General features: G+C 39.4%; 1 protein-coding gene and 1 long non-coding RNA gene across 2 annotated transcripts in view; one reads left to right on the plus strand and one right to left on the minus strand.

The window, feature by feature from the left end:
* The window catches only part of LOC116056816, a 16,388-nt gene extending 4,355 nt beyond the window's left edge, over positions 1 to 12,033 (plus strand). The window contains exon 3 of the long non-coding RNA XR_004106671.1: positions 12,021 to 12,033. This is a non-coding gene — a long non-coding RNA (uncharacterized LOC116056816). The remainder of the gene's footprint in view (positions 1 to 12,020) is intronic.
* Positions 1 to 13,030, minus strand: part of stpg2 (sperm-tail PG-rich repeat containing 2) — a 63,620-nt gene that overhangs the window by 23,009 nt on the left and 27,581 nt on the right. Inside the window, exons 9-10 of the mRNA XM_031309170.2 lie at positions 11,956 to 12,119; positions 11,614 to 11,700 (exon numbers count right to left, since the gene is read on the minus strand). Of these exons, the coding sequence (XP_031165030.1) occupies positions 11,614 to 11,700; positions 11,956 to 12,119 (251 nt within the window). The remainder of the gene's footprint in view (positions 1 to 11,613; positions 11,701 to 11,955; positions 12,120 to 13,030) is intronic.

The raw sequence follows: 13,030 nt of genomic DNA on the forward strand, positions 1-13,030 counted from the left end.
AGCTCTCTTTCTAAGTGGTTATCTACTTTCACTTATCTTTTACTTCACTGCCCCTCCTTCTCCCCATGGTGTCGTTGTAAATCAAGACAGATTTGAAACAATGTACTGGTGTTATTAAAAGATGTCAACATTATATTTGCATTAGATATGAAACACTTCATATATATCTATCCCACTCAAGGCAGGAAATTAAGCTTACCACAACTTAATTAGAGGACAGGTGAGGTCAGTCCATTTAGCAAGTGGCAAATTAAAAATCTTGTAAAAGAATAACACTCAAACCATATTAGATGAGTTTTTACCTATACTGACATTTCACAATAACATATTATAGGGAAGTTCAGTGTCTTAATATCAGCTTCTATCATTCTCCCCCAGTTCCTAAAATCTATATTGTTGGTGTTTTATTGGCAAACATATTGGATATTGTCCATAGCAACAGGTTAACATTACCTTTGTCATTTTTTGGTGACTCCCTGACCATCACCAACAGGCAAAGATTTATTTTTGTACACGAGAAATATTAAACTCTCATGAGAAGACTGCCATAAAAATTAACTGAGCACATTCATAAACAAATGTTGTTTTGGGGCATTTACTGAAACAACTGAGCTGTCGTTCTTGCGAGGAAAGCCTCCAAATTGCTGTATAATTTGTTGGCAATATTCATGCTCCTAGGGGGATAATCTGCATTGATTTTAATAGACATATGGCTTTTTCTGAGTCCCACCATCAGGAAAAAAGATTAGTTAAGCGTGTTTTACAGTAGACCATCCAAGGTGGCGCACGCCATCGTGACGTCAAAATGACGTAATATCCTGCCGGCGCGCCCGATTTATGGCGCGCGAGCAGAGCTCTCGCACGGCTCTTTTTTTTCAGCGGCGCGCAACAAAGCGGAAACGGGAAGCCTGAACGGGTTCGCCGACAACCGGATGCCAGGACTCTCACAGTGACTACATGTCTCTCTTGTAAACTTACTGGGTTAAGATGAGTTCTTTTATGGTGAATAAAAGGCTTGATCTGACCAAGTAGGTCATGGAATCAAATCGAAGCATTGACGGCAATGCTGCTGCCAGTTCTGCCGTTGTTTACCTTTTTCTTCTTCTTCTAGTCCGTAGAAAGAGCGACGTCTGTAGCCTTTGCTCATTAGCGCCACCTCTGTTCAGGAGAAGACTGCAACTAGTGTCGTGAGCACCAGCGCGGGTATAAATAGTGACGGCGATCCCATGACGTCACATTTGCACGTGCCAGCCAGGCTGCGTCTAGTCTATAAGACCCTTTAGGAGTATAAATCATTTGTTTGCTATTTGTTGTGTGCAATTCCTTAATATTGTGAGGGGTCATGAACAATGCAGCCTCTGGTCACTGGCAGAACTCCAAACTTTTTGTCCTGTCCTTTTATCTCTCTGTCGATCATCATCTATTACGCAGCCTTTTTCTCTATCTCTGTTAGCTGATCAGGCCATTACATGATCTGAGCATCAGACTTCACTTAGATCCAGCAAACTGTGACTGTTACAGACTGACACATATTTTAATGGACAGCAATCTAATCTATTTCACTGAAAAGTAAACCAGGAAAAGAGAATAAAAGCCTAGACAGAGGTGCTTAAGAAGCCAGACAAGGGCCTCAAATAGTCGGTAAATAATATAGAGACATAAAGTAGATCAGGCTAAAGCATTGGACCTGAAGCTTTTATTTCAGCTACTGCTATTTACTGTAAATGAAAATATATTCTGAGATTAGAGTAATAGTTACTAATTGTAACTCTAGCTCAATGATGAAAGGTGGAGCCCTCAGTGACCCCGCTGCTCTGTATGTCGCTGAAGACTTATGTGTTCAGAACAGGAAGCAAATTTTAGAGGCTGTGGTAGAGATTGCATACAGAGTCAATGGAAAGCATACCTGCCAACACTCCCGTTTTTCCCAGGTTTCTCCCGTTTTTTAGCCCTATCTCCCAGGCCTCTCCCGGTTTGTTATTTCTCCCGGACCAATATGTTTGTCTAATGGTGACCAGTTGCCAGATCTTGTATGAAACGCATCCTATTCACACAATCCACACACCATATACAATTTTCAACCTGTTTGTCATCTCAACCTGGCAACCTATAACCCAGTTGCGCAGTTGATCTCTGCGCAAGCTTCGCAGAAAGTTCAGACCCAAAAGCGAGCTGATAAAAATGGCAGGTGAAGGCGGATTTCCCGCAAAGAAATCAAAATATAGCTGTAAATGTAAACAGTGTTGGCTGCAACAATTTACATGGATCTTACCTAGTCATATCAACAACCTCCACGCTTTTTTTAAGTTGTGTCGCATTGATTTTAATGTAGCGCACGGCGGGAAAAATGACATTACCCAGCACATGAAAACACAGTAGCACCATCGCGCAGAAGAGGCACATAAGGGCACACAGTACACTTAACAGTAATAGTCCGTGTTCCAACTGACACCAGAAATGTAGCCACCCCATTCATTTCAATGAACAAGCACTGTGTTGACACAATCAAATACGTGCACATTCCTGCTAGATTAGATTGCTACTTTTTACCTCCCAATCATTGCAATGCAGGATGAAACAATTGTTGCCATGATAACTCTCCAGAGTTGTAAAATCATTTCTCATATAAACAGCTGTGCAGTGTTGGGGCTTCTGATAATCCTTCAAACTCATAGATCTATTATCCTAATTCACTTGTCTCACCAGTTCCTAAAACCTAAATCCTTGACATAAATACGATCCTAAACATCTTAGTTAATCTAATCAAAATCCAGTTTGACTGTGACTTTATGTTTAGAGGCAAGTGGCAAGGCAGAAGCTAACTTGTTTCAAAAAATCTTTCTATCTATCACATTTATAAATTGTTCAGGGGAATATTGGGCAAAGCATGATGGCAGTGCTATTGAAGCCTCGGGGTGGAAGTGTCAATAAGCACTTCTTCTCATTCGGTCATTTAATTGGGCGTGTGTGTGTCTCCTGTGTATGTGCTACTACAATATGTGTTTATGCATTTATAAGCACATGCAAATAAGTATACTGTATGTACATTTTGAGTATAGTTGCATAAATATGTGTATCTATGTGTTTATAGGCACCTTTTGAGTGAGTCACTTTCTCAGTGTGTGCAGTATGTATGTGGCTGTACTGGAATTCTCACAGGGACTCACATCATCAGCATTACCCTGACAGCTGACAGTAAAATCCATATCAAATCTATAACTCAATTTTCCTGTTTTTGTTCCTTTATTTCATCACCCGAATCCCTTGTCTCCCATAAATAGAGGCTGCACCATGACATGCCATTAGCTATCCATGGATATATCATAAAAATGCAATGAAACACAGGGACAAAAAGTCAATAAGTGACAAATCCCGGGCCGCTGCATATTTTTCTATTCCAGATACTTCAAGAATATCTTGTCCATAGCATTACCTTCCATGCAACTGTCACACTCTTTGTCTGAGTCACATGGCTTTTATTTATTTAACATATTTATCTCTCTAGAACCACAGACAGAAATGCCTAATTTCTTCCCATCCTTCTGTCTTTCCATCTTTCTTTGTCCACAGGGTCAACCTCTCTTTCTCTCTACAGTATACAGTACGGCCCTCTTTCTCGATCATTCCTTCATCCATCTGTCAATCTCACCCCACCACCCCCCATTCTCAGTATTATTTCACCTCCTGTATTTTTGTCGCATGGTTCATTCTGCAGAGCAGGGGGGTGATGCTGTGCTTTAGTTTGATAAATGTATGTTTAGCAAACACTCTAATTATCTCAACCAGAGCTAATAGGATAGATAATTACACATTATACACAGAGGCTCTGTCTCTCTCACACCCTCTTTGTTTTTCCTTCATTCCCTCCCACTGCTTCTTCCATTCAGTTCTATCACCTATCCTTTCTTTCTTTCTTTCTTTCTTTCTTTCTTTCTCAAGCCCATGGTATGTGGTATCTTTTTCTGAGAGCAATGTGGTGTTTTTCCACTTCTAATTGACATTAATGAGGTTTTCCTTGACTGTGTCAGGCCTTGTGAATTATGTCTGTCTGTGTCACTGGACCAGAAATACAATAGAGTAGCTGCTGAATATGATTTCATGTTGTATATGACTTTGATAAGGACAACTGACACCGGAATAAAAGGTACGAGGAAAACACAGCAGTCCGGTCTCCACATAGCTCCTACTGAAGTTATATTTTTTGAGGAGGTGCACATTAGCAAGAGCTGGACTCTCTATACTGTAGAGCTAACATTGCATACAGCAACACCTGACACTGACGCATAACTCAGCCTTCATAGTTAACTGTCTTTACCACTAAATTACTGTAATTATGGCACATTTACCTTGTTACCTGTCAATGCTGGTAATAATTGTGCAAAATTACAAATTATAAGTAAATGTACAATGAGTAACTATAAAAAAAATATATATTTGTTGCCATGGCATTGGAAGTCAGTGTAAACCTCCATCAGCACTAGCGACAGTTGCCAAGTGAAGGATGTGTGTCTCCGTTCCCTATTTGTTTTCATTATTATTTTCACACCATTGGTGTATTATGAATCCTGCCTGCAATCACTGTCAGTGGTACATGTAATAAAAGCCATGTATTAATATTGTGTCTGATTCGATTCCTCAGTTACACACTGAGGAAGGAGAAATATGAAGCGTTGTTCATTGTCAGGGTAACAGATATTAGTGCAGATTAACTGAAGTTTGTTTGACTGGCAGATACATTATTGCTTGGTTACATCAGTTAAAATGACTTGCATGGAGCCAACAGACCTGCTTGAACAAGAACTTTATATTGTCACCACTGCCCTGTGACATCTGGGTTCTGTTTTTTGCAACTCCACCACCGTAACTGCCGTCTACTTCCAATCACAGCCTTTACCATACGCTACAGGTTGCTACTATCAGCCTACTCTTCTCTTATCACGTAGCTCAAAATAGCTAACTATAGCTAACTACAGCTTAATGTGAAATAGAGGAAATAGATATTATAAGGGGATTCTCTTACTATTATTAAAAACATTGCTTAATGCCCAGCATGGATAATCAAACTTCAAAGCTGATGTTTCTCTAGGAGAGTTTTACTTAGGTAATGTTAGTTATGTATTAGCAAGCTAAGGCACTTGCAAAAATAGTACTAGCTTTCTGATTTATCCACATTTCACAATAACACAAACGCATACTGTGTACAAAATGCAGCTTTAGCTTAACTTACAGACTTGTTACTTGTTTACAATACAAGACACCCAGGCTCTACCCTCAACCTTTAGCCATCTTGCCATCAGGAGCCAGGCAGCCTTTGTGAATCAGTGAGTACATTATCATACTCTCTTACTTACCACTCAGCTAAGTAGCAGTATTAGGGGCTGGTATGCAGTGTTCAAAAGTAACTTTTTATCCACCAGCCAAATACTAGTGAATGTTAAAATTTTACTTATTTTTGGCTGGTGAGTTAAGCGAATCTACCAGCCACTTGCATATTTTACCAGCATTTGGCTGGTAAATTGTGCTAATTTTGGACCCTGCTTACATGTGTTGAAGGGGAGTGCAAGGACAGGTGGTGTCCGGCCGATTGTGGTGGGCTGGTCTGGGTCTCAAAAGTCCACAGCTGATTTTTTTACCCCAGTCCAGCCCTGCCCACTGCCCACAATTCACTAATAGTGCACTTATAAATGAAAGTGCACTTTACATTAAAGCTATTGCTAACACCTCATTAATGAAACCAATGCCCTTGCCATTGACAACCGCTCACTCTCACTGAGTATAACACTAACCGTCCATCAAACCTCTAACAATCTCAACATCATTGGCAACAGAACAAAATCAACAGAGGCAGACTGGTGAAGAAATGAGTGACAGACAGACCAAATGCTGTGTCAAACCTCTCTCCTATCGCTTCAATGGACAGGGCAATATTTCACTGATCTATAGGAGAGGAATTCCACTGCCTCGGGGTAAAACATAGGTCCAAATTAAATTCCACACTTATTCTCTCCCAGCGCTGCCTGAGGGTATCCCACGACCTCAGCAACACAAAGGTCATAATAAAGAAGGGTTGGCCCGGAGGAAAGAAATGAAGGCAGGAGATGGAGAGGAGGGAATGTGGAATGTGGGGTAGGAGGAGGAAGAAAAAGGGATGAAAGGGACAAAAGAGAAAAAGAGGGAGGAGAGAACAGAACAAGAGAGAGTAAGATGGGGATCAGGAGAAATAACACTGGAAAAGAGCACTGGATTAGACGTGGGAGAAAAGCAAACTCTCATTTAAGATATACTCTACTCATAATCATCTCTTCTTGCATATCTGTCATTTCTCAATAACACGTCTGGTTTTTGCTTCTCCACAGACAAGTAATCATCTTCTGTAAGATTCAGACCTGCAGCTAAAGTACAGATCTAACATAGCTTCAAATATTTGAACTAGCTGAGGTGTGTTTGATTTACACTGTCAGAAATTTAAGCATCCTTTGAATGAGGGCACACCGCAAGATAAGAAAAATCAACATAAATAAATCATGCCATGTCTGGTATTCAATGTGTATTAACCACTGTTTGACAATATTATCCTTATATAATGGATTTGGAAATAGACTGATTTGGGAATAGAATAAATTATCATCATTTATCATAATAAAATGGACTTTTCTGAAAACAAAACAAACAATGAGAAACAAAAGTTCTGGATAATAAAAAGCAGAGCAGCTAATAGCAAAGACAGAGGGAAGACTAATAAATATCTTCTGGAGAGTCAGATAACAAGTCTCCCTGTTGTGTTTAATGCACCCCACAAGACAGCTTCTATCATTTCAACTGACATGATACATCTTTTATATTTTCGATTTCAAAAGCCATGCAGTGTGAATAATTTCTCTATAAAATGCCAACCTCTACTGCTCGATGAAGCTTTTAAGTCAAAGTACAGAAGACATTAACTCTCAAACAGAAAATAAATAACAAAGCCTTTATTCTTTTTTTTTCTTGTCTTGTCTTTCTCCCCATCTCATGATCATGATCGTTTCCTAATTAGACACTTTTAATATCCATCCCAGTGGGGTAGGCCGTTACCAGGGATACAGCCTAGGCTGCAGCGCGGCATGTGGCTAACTGTTACAGCTAAGACGTCCCCGGGTGATTTTTCATTAACTGGTCATAAAGGAGGCTCTGTGTGAAGCCATTACAAGTGGCCTCAGATCTTCTCCAAAGAGCACGCAAAGGTACGACCCAGAAAGCAAAAAAGAGCAAGACAGGGAGGTAAATATGGAGGTAATAGTGTGTATTTAAATAAAAGTTAAATAACCTGTTGTGTTTTTTTCTGTTTTTTTTGTTAGTTTTGTCCCAATTTAGAAAGTCCAAACCCTGTTCACTACAGTCCTTGTCACAACTAACCCTGCTGTTTGGCCGAGGAGTGCTGCAGACCTCTGTGTCTTCTCACATGACCTGACCAGCTCCCGACCTGCTACTGCAGCCAGTTAATTATAGTAGTAGTAATTCATTTTGGTCCTTATTAATAATTTTACAAAAAGAATGCACATAAAAATAAATACATAACAAAAAGGCATTTCATTAAAAATATTGACCGAAAAAGGTATAGTCTGAAGCTTATTACCGTAATTCCTCAAATAAAAACTGGTAGTCAATTAAAAGCCGGGCCTCTGATAGTGGCCGGGGGCGTGGTCAACACGGACAAATAAATGGAAAAATAGTGTGGATAATATCCTAAGTGCCTTTCATATAATATTAAGTAAAAATGAAATTCAAGTTCATCGTAATGTACATTTCTACCAATTTAATTTAACAGATTCAACAATATATTCATGCTTTTTTCCACACTTTGTTTTTCTGGATTATGGTACTCATGTAAAGTATTATTGTCCTACCGATATTTTAGTCAATGCGGCTGTATGTGTTACTCAGCCAAGTGTAGTTTGTAGTAACGTATGGGTGCCAATAGATGGCAGTAGCTACATTGGATGTAACACGGGTCTCATTTAGTGCTAGCAGAGAATGACAGGCTCTGGTGCTAGTGACGGACTTTTCAACAACAAAACTAAATGAGTTTTAAAGTATAACTCGGGTGAAAAACATTGACCCCAGGAGAATCCAATACTGGAAGAAACAGAAGGATGAGCAGACAAGAATAGCCGACAAGAGCAGAGCACAGCGAGCTAGCTGGCGGTGGGAGGAAAAAAGTTAGCCTGGAGCTAGAAACAAATAGCTACCGTCTGTAACGTTAACCCTTGTGTTGTCCTTCGGGTCACCGGGACCCGTCCAGTTTATTTGACGTTTTGTATTGGCCTGGCGTTGAGCTTCGGGTTTTGCAAATGTTTCTTAAAAAATGAATGATCTCTGTCCACTGGAACGCTATGGCTTTTCATTTAAAACAGTTTATTTAAAACAATTATATTTATCAAACAGATGGAATTAGAAATAAAGGCCTGCCTCTAACAAAAGACTGCTTCAAATAAAAGCCTGGTACCTTCTGCAGTTCAGGTAAATAAAGGCCCCAGTTTTTATTTGATGAATTACGGTATACCTACCCGTTTTACATATGATATTCTAATAGGCCACCCTTTCACTACTAGCTTTAGGCTATACAAAAACAAAACAAAACCAAGCTGGAGGTGCTGCTACCGGGAATTGAACCAAGTTGAAGCCACTGTTAAATATTTAATCACCCTGTGTGTCCGGCATTGAATGAAAGTACCACTGATCATTTAAACTTGCAGACCATGACAATGTGAAACACAGACCTTATGTGGACTGTGTGTAGTATGGCTGTCAAGTTTCCTACTGTCTAGCGCACTGAGGATTCTGGGTGAGCAGGCTCATCCATCAGCACAATATACTGCAGTCTGACACAATACTACACAGAGCCATTGTCATGAAAAATGGCAAACGGCGCAGACAGATATATGAGGTGGAGACTATTACAGAGGTGATCAGCACCAGATCCGTAATGGATCATTCTCAGTTTTCTAATGAGTCTCATCACACTCGCTTAAGTTCACTTGTAATGTGCACAAAATGTGAGTGATCCACATTATCTAAATGCATAAACAATGTAACGCTAACAATAATGTAAACATATAAATACACACAAGTTGGCGACAAACTTTGTCCACCTTCCATAAAAACTACTTAGAGTTTAAAAACTGACAATTTGACAGATGGCATGCTCTGCCCAGTGGTTTATTAGTTGCTGAGACACACAATACAACTCATCAAGAAAGCAAATATGATATTCCTTACTATCCAGAGGGTTTTATGACATTATTATTTTTACTCTGCTGGACACAGCAGGGTGGCACAGGGAATAAAGTGACACTCCTTACCCTCACTACATAGGAAGGCAAAATAATTTCCCAATGGACATTGCTGATGTATAACATTAGTATGTTAATTTACTAATGCAGGTGCATTTGGTGATATTTTCACATGCAACACCTGTATATTTCTCAGGCTCCGCTCCTCATTCGCTGGGGCAGTAGTTCTCAATCCTGCTCCTGCGTACACAGAGTCCTGCTGGTTTTATGTCCTACCAGGTACTTAATTGCATTCACTTGGTGTACGAGGAGTAAATCACTCCCTGATTAGACAGCAGGAACGAAAACCAGCAGGGCTCTGTGTCCTGATGACAAGGACTGATAACTTCTGGGCCTGGGTGAGACCTAAGCACGGCTGTTTTCTAACTTGTAAAATATAATTTTTTACAAATGAGCTTTTTTCATTAGTAAGACTTTTAAATAACTTTCTGTGAAAAAAATGCATTTCTGTATTGTCTGTACTGCATAGATGCAACCGTTTAAAAGTCATCTAATATTGGACCACAGAGGATAGAACTCCCATCCTGCACTACTCTCTTTTGTGTTTAAACGTCATGTAAACGAGAAACCTGTGTATATAACTGGGATTCTAGTAGGCTGTTGGACCTACCTAGTCTCTTGAGTGCATGTAAACGTACTGCTGGAGGAAAACACCTGCTGTGATACTGTGAGGAAGTTAGTCATATTAGCAGCATATAACTAAGTAAGAGATACAGTATGTATGACAGCTACCAGACAAACTAAACCTGGTGATGTGGCGCAGTACACCTACAATAGAAAATTGTGTCGTATTACCCTTTAAACTCTGTCTTTCTAGAGAGCAGTTAAGATCAGTTTTGGAGACCTTTGCCTCGAGATTAAGACAACACTTCTGACCTTTGGAGTTAATCAGAGTAAACACCAGCTGGTACCCAGAAGGGTACTTGAAAATACAAATTGAGTACCTTGAATATTTAAATGCTGTAGTATACACAGCAGGCGATTTATATATTTCTTTCCTGGAATATTTTTTCAATACTAGAGTCAGTAAGTAACTGCTAACCCCCACGTCAGGCTGCTTGTCCGTTAGCACATTATTTATCATACAGGGAAAGGAAATCCAGCTTTCACAATGCAAACATTGTCTCTTTTTCAAATGTAGGACCATTGTTGGAGTTGTAGTAGAGTGATGTAATGTAGTTAAGGACAAGGGTTTTTAGCAATAATTCCAATAATTTTAAATTTTAAATTGGATGCAATCATAAAACACACAGCCCTGGAAATAATAGCAGTCTGAATTTACAGTGTTTCAATGTTCACTTTGGCTGTGCTGTTACCATCTCATAGCAAGATAAAGATAGTTAAACTTTGATACATTTATACTGAGCACCCGATCATCTTTGAAGAATATGGAATTAGAATTGTTCAATATTTAACTAAATAGAAATAATTTGAAACCCAAAACATTTACAATGAAATTATAAAACAAATTGCCACTTTTGAACACAACATCCTCTGCTTTCATTTTAATCATTGACGTTTGTCCTTTCATTTTTAACCTTTACAAATGTTGTTAATATTCAGGTCACTGATGGAAAGTTACCGTGAAGGAGTCAGTGAACTTTTAAATGCATTGAAACCTGTTTGGATCTGTGGTTCAGATAAATGAGTCTCTGTTAGGCAATCTTGTGTATCACTGCCTTAAGATCGATGCCCAGTGGTTATAGAAATACTCAGATTTGCATGACAATAACACTAACGTATTCTAGTATATAAAATGTACGTATAATTATAAACATAACAGTAAAAGCATGATCTCTTTTTGTTTTAGCTTGAGGCAATACTCGTAAACGTTTGATCATAAATAACAAAGGAAAATAATTATTTGAAATACAACTAAATACAGTAACACTTGGAAGTGGAAAGACTCACGTCTGTTAATATATTATATTTAGTTTATATTAACATCAGTCTGAGAGTTTAAAAAAAGCCAGGAAAGAAACTAAAGCAGAGGAACAAGAAACTAAATTGTGACCTGTTTTCTGTCTTCAGTATCAGTGAGAAGAACAGAAGAAAAGAAAATTAACTGATGGAAAACAGCACACTTGGCATAGTGGGTCAGATGCTAGCGCTGCGATGGCTGATTTATGAAAGGAAAAACTTGGCATGTAACGCTGTTTTACTTCATCTTAGACTCCTCTGTTAAGTAGGTTTTAACGGCTTTACGTGGTGTGAGGATAAGAAAGAGTGAGAGAAAGACAACTGTCGGGGCATGCTGGGAGACAGAAGGAAACAGACTTACTTTAGCTAGCAGTGCCAGGCGTTCTGTGGCTGATTTGAAAACCGCTGTGTGCTGCTTTTTGTACTCCTCCTCTGTCTTCTTTTCTGTCTGAAAGCAAACACACAGCATTCACACACACACACACACACACACACACACACACATACACACACACACACACACACACACACACACACACACACACACACACACACACACACACACACACACACACACACACACACACACACACACACACACACACACATTGCAATGAAGATATGAATAACAGAGCTTTATATTTCAGCCTAATTAATATCAGAAAAATTAATGAATTGTAATTATATTGATGGATCTTCCTACCTCATACTGCCCTGGACTTGGGGCCTCTATCAATTCCTTGTTGTGGAATAAGGAGTTGCGTTGAGCAGTGGAGCCAAAGCCTCCCTTCCTGGTTCTCTCTAAAACTGCCTTTTTAAAACTCTCCCGGGCTAAACCATGCTCAAACACATTATATGACCCTGGACCTGCACAGAGTACAGAAAGATGAGATTATTGTGGGTATTTGTGTAGAGAATGTTTTTATATAGACAACATCCTGTAGTGATTACTTTCCATCAACCCTATTAGTTCTGTCCTCACTTTGTTTTAAAGCACTTTGAGCTACACTCTCTGTATGAAAGGTGATATATAAATAAAGTTCATTATTATTATACGAGCACGAAAGTGCAAGGCCCCAACGCTCCTATTGTTTTTGTAAGGATTATTATTATTCTGCGACGTCACTCACATTTTTGAGGGGCTTAGCATGCTGGAAAACTCACAAACATTTGCACACATGTCAGACCTGGCAAAAACTACAAAGTTCTGTAGTGATTGGGCTCGAGCGTTGCCAGGGGGCTCCATAGCGCCCCCTAACGAGCTTTGGAATTCTGGAAAAAAATGAGAAGTTAATATACCAAATTTTGAGGGAACATAGGTCTCATCTTGAAGTCCATGGAGCATTTTTTTAAAAATGTTTCAACCTGACAGGAAGTCGGCCATCTTGGTTTTTGTGGGAAATTTAAACAGGTGTTTTAGGACTTTAGGATGCCCAAAAACTTTCGAAGTTGTGCAGCCATGTGCATGTTCTTTGATCTGAGTTCACATTTAGGCTTGGGAGTGGTATGGTTGCTCTATAGTGCCTCCTAATTGGTTTTAGCCCTTGGGCACATTTTTGATGGGCTCAATATATACGAAAACTCACAAATATCGGCGCCCACATAAACACCTGGGAGTTTTGCGAGAATGTACAGCGATTTGGCCCATACCTGTAAGTGGGCTCCATAGCGCCCCCTAATGCGTGGAAAGCCTTAACTTGGACATAGTTGCTCCGATATTTACCAGATTACTACACATATTGCTCTAATCATTGCAGACATATTTCCAATTTATTTTT

Source organism: Sander lucioperca, chromosome 2 (genome assembly GCF_008315115.2).
Source record: "Sander lucioperca isolate FBNREF2018 chromosome 2, SLUC_FBN_1.2, whole genome shotgun sequence".
In the NCBI taxonomy this organism is placed as follows: domain Eukaryota; kingdom Metazoa; phylum Chordata; class Actinopteri; order Perciformes; family Percidae; genus Sander; species Sander lucioperca.